A 12,896-nucleotide genomic window follows, 5' to 3' on the forward strand; every position below is an offset into this window, starting at 1 on the left:
GACTGGCAGTCGGCTTTGTCTTCGCCTAAAGAGGTCGCTATCCCTGCCCGACTGCGATTTGTCCAATTGAAGATACTGCACAGAGTGTATGTCACGGGGCCCGGTTTGGTTCGTATGGGATTTTCTGTGGATGGGTTGTGCAAGCGTGGCTGTGGTATGACTGGCACCTTTCTCCACATATTGTGGGAATGCCCGGAGATGGTACGACACTGGGCCAGAGTACATGATGTCATGAGGAATGTTACGGGTGTGTCCCTGCTGCCCGAAGCCAGGCGTTGTCTGCTCAATGTTTGGGAGCCTACTGACTACAATTCCGCACAAACTAGGTGGGCGGCCCTTGGTAACATGGTCGCCAAAAGGGACATTGCTCAGCTTTGGGGTTCACATAGGCCGCCTACCCTTTCCACGTGAAAGGAGAACATGGATTGGTGCATGTTTCGAGAGAAGACTGTATACCTATCCCGGGGACGTCCCAGACAATGGGGTCGTATCTGAAATGCATATCGGGGTAATATCTGTACTCCCCCACACGATTTGTCTACCGAAGTGCCTTTGTCCCCCTAACCTGACGTTCACCTGTTATCCCCGATACATTTGCTGTTTGTCTCCTCGTCTGCCCCTCTTCATGTTTTCATCGATTGTCATATGTTGATTTCTTGAGCTCCGCCCACATGGACCCATGATGATGTGCTATTTATATTTTTTGCCTTGTGAAGTTTTGTTGTTCTTGTATGTCTGTTATTTTCAATAAAAACTTTAAAAAAAAATAATAATAAATAGTATCCTTTTTTAAATATCTGTTTGGTGCCAGTGCATATGACTTTAATTTCTGCCTTTGGGATTCTATGTTACAAGTCCATAGGGTGCATGTATCCTTTGTGAGCTTAATAAAATGTTGAAAATTCTATAAATCCTCACTCCTACATCCAAGTACTCCCAGGCTACCATTCTACACTCTGCACTGTCTGAAAAACAGCTCAACATTTTCAAAATTCTGCAACTCTGCATTGATTTGGCTTGTAAATTATATTTTGGGAAATTTTCATGTATTAACTATTTAATTTTAATACTATAGGTGATTGAAATTACTGACGAAGAAAGCAAGATTTAGCACCAGGCAACTGAAGTCAGTGCCATAAGAAGGATTATTTTTGAAAAACTGAAGGACATCCAGCATTCTACGTTTAAACAATTTCCAAAATCTAGGTGTGGCGAGGAAGTGGGAGCTGAGGAAAGTACTATACTGTAAGTGAAGTCTCTAATTTAGTATTTCGTTAACCCAGAGCAAAGCCATTTCTGTGCACAGAATAACGTGCACATAAAACATCATGTAATTCCAGAGAGGAAGCACACACTGCATAAAAGAAAGTTATAACAAAAAGTTTCTCCTGCAAACCATCAAAGAAAAGACGCTGAGAGAAGACTCCGAAGCTGACACGTTAACACCCAAAAGATTGGAAAATCACCTTTGTTCAACAACCGTTTTTAACCAGTTACGCAAGTTTGAGACTATCTGCCTCTGGGTAGAAAACCGCGACCCACTCTGCTCACTCTGGCGAAAACCTTAAAAATTCACCACTTTATTGTGTTCATAACCATCTCAGATTGTTTCCTTTTTATTGTGTACTGTTCTGTAATTCTATGTAAATCGCCTCAACATTATCTGCTGTGCATGAGTGATATGTAAAACTGTTAAAGATAAAAATCGAATAAATGAGCACAGTTGCGCTATAGGTAATGTAAATAAATCCTCATCTTCAGAACTACAAATCTTAACCTTACACCAAACATAGAAAGGGTAAAAGGAACTGATGTTCTGCGACTAATGATCCACAATAGTACTGTGCACGTTCTAACGCCTTCAGTTACTGCCGTTACGTCAGTGCAAAAAGGTACTTATCAGTTTAATCATTAAATATCAGACTAACACCTTATCACTGCATTGCTAAGAACCTATACGAATAGATTCGAGAAAAACTTCAGTCACAAAATAAGTTGCTGCTGGATAGGCTATAACCTAAAGACTATTATCTACTAAAAACATTTCGACATGTGTTACAGGGCTGCTTCCAGACATATTTTGCTCAATTCAAGTGTTAAGAAGATTACACACAATTTCTTTTAGAGATAAATGCTAAACATTATCTAAACAAGCCCAACTCTAAAATTGGGTTCACTCTTACCGTGGCATATAAGCAAGAGAAAACTAAACATAGAGATATTAACTCTAGGAATACACCTTATAAAAACACGACCTGTGAGAACAAATTCAGTGTTCAAAACCGCCTCAATCAAGGTAAAATAACCTAAGTTGGGGAAAAAAGTTACATATGCCAAAAAAGATACAGCCATAAATCTTATCTCACAGAATTTGACAGAATGAACACTGGGGAAAACCACTTTCAGTGCAATGTATGCCCAAAAAGTTTCAGGCGTAAATCTTATCTCACTGAACATATGAAAATCCACACTGGGGAAAACCACTCTCCGTGCAAAGTATGACAAAAAAGTTTCAGGCGTAAATCTTATCTTACTAAGCATATGAGAATGCACACTGGGGAAAAACCTTATCAGTGCTCTGAATGCCAGAAAAGGTTTAGTATCAAACCGAGTCTATATCTACATGCATTAACCCACTCTGGGGAAAAACCTTACCAGTGCGCTGAATGCCAAAAAAGTTTCGGCCGTAAATCGAAACTCACTGAACATATGAGAATCCACTCTGGGGAAAAACCTTATCAGTGCTCTGAATGCCAGAAAAGGTTTTGTAACAAACCGAGCCTATCTCGCCATGCATTAACCCACTCTGTGGAAAAACCTTATCAGTGCTCTGAATGCCAGAAATGTTTCAGTGACCAAAGGAGTCTCACTCGGCATATAAGAACCCACATTGGGGAAAAATCTTTTCAGTGCTCTGAATGCCAGAAATGTTTCAGTGACCAAAGCAGTCTCACTCGGCATATAAGAACCCACACTGGAGAGAAACCTTATCAGTGCTCTGAATGCCAGAAATGTTTCAGTTACAAAATCAGACTCACTGAACATACAAAAGTCCACACTGGGGAAAACCCTTATCAGTGTTCTGAATGCCCAAAACATTTCAAACGTAAATCACTTCTAACTGCACATTTGAGAATCCACACTGGGGAAAAACATTATCAGTGCTCTGAATGCCCAAAACATTTCAACCGTAAATCTATTCTAACTGAACATTTGAGATTCCACACTGGGGAAAAACCTTATCAGTGCTCTGAATGCCAGAAAAGGTTTAGTTTCAAAGCCACTCTATATCAACATGCATTTACCCACTCTGTGGAAAAACCTTATCAGTGCTCTGAATGCCAGCAATGTTTCAGTACAAAAAGTAGTCTCACACGGCACATAAGAATCCACACTGGGGAAAACCGTTATCAGTGCTCTGAATGCCAGAAATGTTTCAGTGAAAAACGCTCTCTCACACGGCACATAAGAATCCACACTGGGGAAAACCGTTATCAGTGCTCTGAATGCCAGAAATGGTTCAGTGAAAAACGCTCTCTCACGCAGCATATAAAAACCCACACAGGGGAACAACCTTATCAGTGCTCTGAATGTCAGAAATGTTTCATAAACAAATGCAGTCTCACTAAGCATATAAGAATCCACACTGGGGAAAAACCTTATCAGTGCTCTGAATGCCCAAAAGATTTCAGACTTAAATCACTTCTAACTGCACATGTGAGATTTCACACTGGGGAAAAACCTTATCAGTGCTCTGAATGCCAGAAATGTTTCTGTGACAAAATAAGACTCACTCAACATACAAGAATCCACACTGGGGAAAAACCTTATCAGTGCTCTGAATGCCACAAATGTTTCAGTGAAAAAATCAATCTCACTCAGCATATAAGAATCCACACTGGGGAAAAACCTTATCAGTGCTCTGAATGCCAGAAATGTTTCAGTGTAAAAAGCAGTCTCACTCAGCATATAATAATCCACACTGGGGAAAAACCTTATCAGTGCTCCGAATGCCAGAAATGTTTCAGTGACAAAGGCAGTCTCACTTACCATATAAGAATCCACACTGGGGAAAAACCTTATCAGTGCTCCGAATGCCGAAAATGTTTCAGCCAAAAATCTCATCTCACTGAACATGTGAGAATCCACACTAGAGAAAAAAAATTATCAGTGCTCTAAATGTCAGAAAAGATTCAGAGGAAGAGATGGTTAGAAGCGCCATAAGAAAACACACCATCAAAATAATTCAGTGCTCCAAGTGCCAGAAAAGCATCAATTTTAAACGCAATCTCACTCTACATGAGCAGACGCACACAGGGGAAAAACATTACCAATGCGGTGAATGCCAGAAATTCCTATTTGATTGGCACAGCCTCACTAACCAAAAGCGACTCCATACTGATGAAAAACCTTATGAGTGCTCTGAATGCCAGATAAGCTGCAGAGAAAAACGCTATCTCACCATGAGAAACTCCACACTAGAGAAAATCCTTATGCCTTAAAAGCTTGTATCTGAAAGACTGTTCTGCTTCATGAGAGATCCCACTCTGGGGAAAAACCTTAGGAGTGCTCGAAATGCAAGCAACGTTTTGGTTACAAATTACTTCTCACTTGACATGAGCGAACTCACACGGGGGAATAAAGCCTTATGTGTGTTATGAATGTCAGATAAGGTTTAGTCTTGAATACAATGTCATTTGACATGAGAGAATTCACACTGGACTAAAGCCTTATACAGGAGGGGAAAGCCAGAAACGTTATACTCAGAAAGGAGATCTCGCTAAACATGAGAAATGCATCCACATGAGGTGAAAAGTAAGGCGTATCTTGAGTTGCAGAAAAGCTTCTAACAACCTGACTTTACATGAGAGAGCACATATTGTAGTTGCAATAGAATTCATCAAGAAACTCTTGCAGGATAACTTAGGCTGCCCGCATGAAACCTCCAAAGAAATTTCAGGCCTGGAAATATTTTTAATTGCAACAGAATCCACAATTTGAATATCTGAAAGTTACAAAACTCTCAAGGTCTTTACTTTACACAGAGAAGTGTTAGTGCTTGCAAAAATCAAATAATTGCCAAAAAAATCACAATAATAATGCCTTACATTTTACTCCACCCAAAAGGTTTCTACTTACCATTGATTCTTAACATATGACTGATATCTATATTTTCATGATAAGATTAAGCCTATGCAGAGTTCCTCAATGAGGAACTCCGCACAGTGAAAAAAAAAGTCTGGCGGTCTACGCGTAGTTCCGCGAGCAGCGGAGTACGTAAGGGTCATGCTGTTTGTGGTGATTTTGATCTCCTGGTGTTTGTCCCGCCCTGTAAAAATAATCGCGAATGGCACCATGTTCAGCGCAAGAGGGTGCAGCTGCTTCTACTCGAGCAGCAGCTTTGTCAATGCGAAGTAAGTTTTCTCAACGCGAGTGCTTGTGACCTGCCGCGACCACTCACATTGAGAAATCCGACGACCCACTTTGAGAAATCCCCCCAGGAGGTTGATTTTGCTCGCCAACTAGACCATGGCGGGCGCGAGCAAGGAAAAATCTCATTAGGAGGTGGATTTTCCCCGCTCTGGCACATGACGTTGAAGAGCGCAAGCGTCGAAAAAAACCTTGCTATGCTCCATGGAGCGGAGTTTTTAGGAACTATGCGAGCTCCGCGGAGTACGGAAAACTCCGCGAGCAGAGTTCACCACCCAGAATGAGATAATATACAACAGCAGGAAAACATAACCAACCAGTTACTTGCCTTCGATAACGCTCTTTCTGGTGGGTACTCCTTTACCTGAAGATTCCTTACCGTGTGAATAATCCCCACACGCCAGACTGGATCCTCAAACTTTAAAGCACTCCTGCTGCACACAGTAGGAGACATCATGCAGCTCAGTGTCGACATCATTCTGCTCCAGAAGTAACAAGCGTAGACGCATAGAAGCACTTCCCATGCGCACAGTGAACAACTAAGAGGTCTATGAGTTCATTATCTCACAGGTCTGTATCACATATGCAGTCCCTGGGCAGATATTAATTCACCATTTTGATCATGATTAGAATTCAGATGAGGCCTTTTCATTTCCAAAAATTCTAATTGTATTCTCAGCAGCAAGGGTATATATAAATCGTTGAGTGATGACTGCGCAGTGCTCAAGATGAAAGTGATATGATGATAAAACAGTCCGATCCACATTTTGTTCACAGAAACAGGGCTGTAAATTGCTTTTGTACAATGCAAGTTAAGCAAAGGCGATTCTTAGAAGACATCATTTATATCAAATAGTCCCTGTTTAGTCAATGTTTCAACCATTCCAGTTAATTACTGTGGACTCATCAGGACGTTAGATCACCGTCTCTCCCATATGCTTCTCACACTATATTCAATACAATCCAGTAAGGATTCTTCTGTATTTCGGGGCAGCGTACCTGGGAGCCAGTGAATCCTGGGCTCGCTGTCAAACACGTTCAAGTATGACATTTCCTGATGAGACCACTGTCATTGACTGTCTTGTCTGTGAGAAACTGCACCCACCCTCCTGTGATGGTGGGCAGGAAGACCTTCACCGCCAAGTGAAATGCTCCCAACTCCAACAGCTTGATGTGGAGTTTGGTCTCTGCCGGTGATGAGGGTTCCCTAATCTCTGTCTCCCATATGGCCTTCCCATCCCAGACGTGATACATCCGTCACCACTGTTAAGTCTGGGTGGAATAGGGAGAGGGGTCTGCCACTGGCATAATCTAATTCACTGGAGAAAATGTTGGATGCTTCCTACAATAGGGCGAGTCGGTGTCTGGAAGGACACGAAGAGGTTTTGCAGCTGTGCCAGCTGTAGCAGCAGGTCACTCAGTGGCATGATGTCCTGGACGTTGCCTTTGTGTGCCATGGCCATGAAAGAACTGGGAGACCTGCTGTGTTTGCAGCAGGGTCTGGCGCTGGCAGTGTTGCAAAACCCTACTGTAGCCAAAAGGGGACGAGATTTGTGATGAAATTGCGTGGCGGAGGCAGACAGACCCAAGGAATCTGTGTGGGGCCTAGTCCGCTTTCTTGCTTAAAAGGTGAGAGCCATCGAATAGCTTGTCCATTAACGATGCTTGGGTATCTTTAGAGAAGCATATAGATCTAATCCAGGCAATGCACCGAAGTTCCACACTCATGTCAATCGCCTGACCAAAGCAATTGGCTGTGTCCAAGTCACAACATAGTACAAACTTTGCTGCAACACATCTATCCTGAATAGCTTGTGTTCGTCGGCAGAGTTTAGGCCACTGTTTCCCACACGGCATGAATATATTTGGGAGCATTGTCATTCAGACCCTCCTGGATATAGCGATGTGCAAAAAAAAATCGCCAGTTTTGTAACAAGCCTGCACTTTTCATAAAAATGCCAGTGAATGCTACCTCGTCCTTGCATTGAGCCAGCGCTCGCCAATGGGCCAATAAAAGGTCTGCCTGCTGTTTTGCATTCATCAATTATTTTATTTTGGGGATATTAAGTGTTTACAACAGGGGTCTTCAACCTTTTCTGAAGTGAGAGCCACTTCTGATCAGTGAAAGTCTTGAGCTACTTAAGGCTAATGATCTTGCACATTGTTACCAGACAGTTTGTCAAGTAGGGCCTTTTAGATTGAAGACTAACCATCTGTCTGCGCCTTCCGCGCCATGGTACTCCTATGATCTCAAGAAATGTAAAAGAAAATGTAGGCACCAACAGCAATGTTGGAGGAAGAGTTACAGCCTGTTGTTCAACACAGTTAAATCACTTTCATCCTTTGGTTATAAAAACTTAGCAACTCCCAGCCGAAAAGCTGTGATGAACTAACCGAATTCTATTTTCCAAAGTAAATAAAATATTCCTGAATTTTAAGATAAAACCAGATAATCTTCAGGGACAGATACAGTGGAGTAACGTACGGTGAATAAACTAACTTTCCATTTCCTGGTAATAAGTACATTCACCCCACTTTCTGAAGAGAAAGTCTCTAATCTTATCAACACTATGAAATTTGGAGCCCTGCAGATTCTTACCCTCCATTCAGTAGTTTCAGCTACCATTTCTGCTCATCTCACTTTGTTATTAAAATGGTGCTCAAGTCTGGCTTGTTTCCAGATGCTTGGAAAAAGGTTTTCCAGATGCTTGGAAAAAGACATTGATTTTGCCACTTCTAAAGACTCTTTCCCTCGATCCCTCAGATGGAAAGAACTACAGATCCAAATTGGTCCTTCCACTTCCTGCTAACATTTTAGAAAAGGACATGAATCAGGTAATCACCACCTTCTTTGAAAATATCCTGCTCGACATGAGTTCAGACCCTACTACTGTATAGAGTCGACCTTATCGGCAGTAACTGAAAAGATCAGATCCATTGTGGATAGAGGAGATTAATGCAGGCTTGATCCTATTGGTTCTAACAGAACTCCACCAAGCATTCCAAGTAGGAGATGTCGTCTGGCGCCATGCTCTTCAAATCTCCCTCCTAGCCAGCAAAATTAAGTAAAACACCAGTTTTTGTTGGGGCCCTATCGGGTCTGAAGCTCCCCCCAGTGCAGGAGTAAAACCAAATAGTATAAGAGTTGGGCTTACCTCAACGATGCGACCCAGGGCTCTAGAGATAGTCTTACCCACATTTGTCAAAAATTCTTGTATCTTGAAACAGGACGCGAATACATGGACATCATCTGCATTCTGAAGGCCGCATCTCATACAGCTGGCTTCTCCACCTCCCTTTATCTTGGATAACTTAAGGGGAGACCAATAGATTCTATGGAGTGTAAAAAAGTTTTTTTTTCTCAGTGCAGCAGATTTAATCAGGGGGTAAAGAGTATCTAGAGATACTTGCCATAAAGTTTCCAACTCCTCGCTCGGCAAGTAGTTCTCCCAGATTCTGTATAGTTGATCCATCTTTCTGTCTGTAGCTGCCAAAAGATGGTTATACCATTGCGCCCCCTTTTTTTTCCCTAGGAACTAGATCCTGTAGTACGCTTTCCATACTGCTATCCTCTATAAGTGGCCAGCTTTGCTTCCTACAGCAGGACGAGAGCTGATAAAACTTGAACCTGGACAAAGTACAGTTAGTAATATGGTTCCAGTATTCCCAGGAATGGCATTTGTCACCCAGTACAATGTCTTTCCAATATACAACTCCTGCCTCTTTTAGTGGGTAAGCAAGAGAGTCCAAAATACACTCCGCTGTACCAGGATATCCCAAACTGGTGCCCAATCACTATAATAGGATAGTCCTAAACAATTTCGAAAGTCCGATCTCGACCTAGCCGCCGAACGCATAGTCTTTAAACACATTTTTTTTCAAGAATTTACGAGAATCGAACTTGTTCATGAAACCTAGCTCCTCTTCCCCTACTAACATGGCTTTAAACATGCAGCCTATCAGCGAACTGTCCGGAGAGAACAATAGCATTCTACAGCTCTTTAGTTGATAAGCCCAACAGTACAGCTGGAAGCCTAGTAGGGCCACCCCCCTCGCTGGAGTTTGCGCCTTAATTTCTTCCAGGATAACCAGATCGCTTTACTTGCCCAGATAAAGGAAGATATCTTGCCTTGGATTTTTTTTCAGAACAGAATTTTATTGAGCTGTTAAAAAATTACATAAGACATACAGTGTTCCGAAAACCCGGAAAGACTGTGAGCATGAGATCAACAATCACATTGCAAGCAATTCAATAAGTCATTTATATGTAAGAACTAACCCCAAGTCTCCCCTCCCCTCATCCCCCCCAACTCCCTTGCCCAGGCTCCCCCATCCCTCCCTCTGTTGCCTTGAATTTTAAAAATATCAGATTTTCCGAATTCTAAATAAATGTTGTCAAAAAGATAAGCGTATTTTGGGAGGACACACATCTTGATGAGATTAACTCGCCCATACAATGATAGTGGGATGCTCTGCCATCGTTTTAGTAGGACATTGACCTCTTTTGAAACTCTATTTGATTAATCTTGGGGATTAGGGCGGGGTCCTGAGATATTATAACTCCTAAGTATCTAAGTTCTTTAGCAAAATTCCCCTCCTGATTGGTTATGATCCTGGCCATAACCTTGGTTTTCTCATTGTATATCTCATAACCTGCCAGGCTTCCAAAAGTTTGGGGTTCAGCTTCAAGCTCTGAAATTGTAGTGCTGACATTGGATGATAGAAGGATCAGGTCGTCAGCATACAGTGCTAACTTTCGTACAAACCCATTTATTTAAAAAGGGACAATCTTCTGATTCAGCCTTATGCTCTGGGCTAGCGGCTCTATATATAAATCAAATAAGATGGGGGGAAATCGGGCAGCCCTGCCTTGTTCCATGCCCTATCTTAACTACAGGGGAGAGATTGACATTAACCAGAATCTGGGCCCGAGGGGATTTCTATATTTCTTTCGACACTTCCCTAAAACTACCGGCAAAACCAAAGACCTTAAGAACCCTATCCAGAAGGTGCCAATTCACCGGGTCAAAGGCCTTGGCTGCATCAACGGTAATGATTGATAGAGGGAGACCCTGCGACGAAGCCAAGTCAATCGACCCAATTAAGCTATGTATTAAATCGGACTTCTGCCGGCCTGGCAAGAAACCCTTTTGATCCATGTGAATTATTGGCCCAACAACTTTGCTAAGTTGGGCATACAGAATTCCAGCAAATACTTTATAGTCAACATTTAGCAAAGAAATTGGCCGGTATGACTGACATTGAGTTGGGTTCTTCCCTGGCTTTAAAATCAGTGCAATAACTGCATCACTCCAAGAGTCAGACAGGCGAGATGTACCTTCTAAGATCCCATTAAACAGTTATAGCCAGACCGGGATAATCTCCTCCCTCAAAATCATTCAAAACATTATCACTAAATAGGAAGATAACATAACAAGTGGTCCTGTGATGCTTGCTGGAATAGGCAGTATTTAATCAGAAAGTGGATTGAATTAAAGTTTAGGTGAAAAATTTACAAAAGTGTATGGATTGTGTATATATTTAAAATTGTTGATCTCCAAAAAGGCCTAAATCAATAAATTGAATTGAAATTTAAGTTTATCATTTGAATCCTCTTGTTGGAAAATTTGTGATTTTGAACCCCATGAGGCGGTTCCTTCCCAGAAAGCCTTCAGGTTGTAATCATGAGTCAAATAATACTGAGGAGGTTAAAATATTCAAATTGAATTCTAATTGCACATGAAATGTTTATTGTTCAATATATTTCTCTTAGTATTTGAATGTGCGGACTTTATTGCTTAAGGAAAATAATAGTATTTGTTTTTCTATATGTAGGAAGCATTACATTAATGAAACCACTGTATCCCACCTTCTTTGTTTCCTTTCCTGTTCTTTATGAACGTTTCTATCGTTGAACTTTAAAGATGCCTGAAATTAGGAATTGTGCTCTACATAACTTTGCTGTGTTACAGTAGTTGATTTTTATGTACTACTTTTGTCTCTTATGTGTATGGCAACTGATGTTTTGTTTTGCTTTAATAATCAGCTTATGTTTATTAGGTTTTATTATTCAATAACATGTTTCAAATGCAACAAATGGTAGTTGATATGTATTTACAACTGCAGCATTTTTATTGTATGGGCACTTTCAAAGGGGCCAAAAATATTGTCTGTGGGATGACGGAGGACCACATTGGCATCAGCAGGGAGAGGTTTGAACAGGTGATTAGGGGTACATGTAAGGTTGGAAGTAGGGGGAACAAAGCATGTACATTGTGTGGACTGTGACTCCTGGAGTTATTGTGAGGGATACCATGCGACCCTGTAAATGAATCCCCTAGTGATTATTATCAACAAACTTTATTCGGTTTTATAAAAGAAAACCATAAAAGTCATGTATAAAATGATAAAACATCTTTCAAGTTACAGATTGACAAATATAACATGTCCAAGTTAATCAGAACACAAGATAGAAATTCATGAATTACAGTACAGAAGTTAATCGCAGCTTGACCAGAGTCTAACAGCGACCCGTAAAAAGTAAAGCGTATTCAAAACAGTGTCATTAGAGAGCAGTTGTAAAAAGATATGAGCTGCTCTCACCCTCCTAAAAACCGCTTTTTAGGGCTCGACCTCTGCAATGCGCTTGCGCATTCAGAGGTCGAGCCATATAGCGGCCTAACCAGAGTTTAACTAAACTGGCGATTTGATGATGTGCCCGTGAAGCGCGTGCACATCAAAGCCAGCCATCTGTTCCCCAGCTTGGTGCCACCAGCAGCAGCTCTTCAAAGGTATTCGCTCCGCCCCCCTGGTGCATCAAAAGCTTTCATTTCGCGGCCGTGTTTTTTTTTTACTTTCATTTCGCGGCCGCAAGTCTTTCCTGCCGAGCGTTTACATTTTATTTTTTTCTGCACCAGTAGGTTTATTATAAAGGCTCGCATAAATTAAGTGACCCACTGTTCGTAATAGGGCCTAATTAATAAACGTGCTCCAAGGTCCTTTCAAGAAAGCACAGAAAAAACATGCATGCATGTCTGTACAGAGGTCACATTACATGGGCACAGAAGTCCGCTTTTCACTTCAGCACTGTCCTTGGGAAAACGTAGCATTTCTATTACTAGGTACACTCAAATAGGAGCAATAAACCTTTTCTTCTAAAGACCCGGTGCAAATATGGCTGCCTTCTTATCCAGCTTTTAACGGTAATGTCCGCCGTCTTGGTTTTTGTAGCTGATTAAGTGCCTGTTCCTATTAGGCAAGGGAGTAAAGCATGTCTTCAAATTACTTCTTGTGTAAGAAGATATTTTTTTTAGATGGCTGCATACTACGTCACGCCCCTTATCCAAGGAATGCCACAAGCAGTTTCCGTGTTTCGCATTTCACCAAGGACGTTGTGGTAAGTTTGGACTGTGATTTATACCAAACTGAAAATCATAATCTTTGACAACACAATTTGAGCTTGATTG

General features: G+C 41.5%; 1 protein-coding gene across 1 annotated transcript in view; it reads left to right on the forward strand.

The window, feature by feature from the left end:
* LOC144805401 (uncharacterized) overlaps positions 1 to 12,589 on the forward strand; it is a 51,764-nt gene extending 39,175 nt beyond the window's left edge. The window contains exon 4 of the mRNA XM_078671963.1: positions 1,076 to 12,589. Coding sequence (XP_078528089.1) covers positions 2,542 to 4,179 — 1,638 coding nt within the window. The 5' untranslated portion in view covers positions 1,076 to 2,541 and the 3' untranslated portion in view covers positions 4,180 to 12,589. The remainder of the gene's footprint in view (positions 1 to 1,075) is intronic.
* The last annotated feature ends 307 nt before the right edge of the window (positions 12,590 to 12,896 follow it).

Source organism: Lissotriton helveticus (assembly GCF_964261635.1).
Source record: "Lissotriton helveticus chromosome 1_1 unlocalized genomic scaffold, aLisHel1.1 SUPER_1_unloc_1, whole genome shotgun sequence".
Taxonomy (NCBI): Eukaryota; Metazoa; Chordata; class Amphibia; order Caudata; family Salamandridae; genus Lissotriton; species Lissotriton helveticus.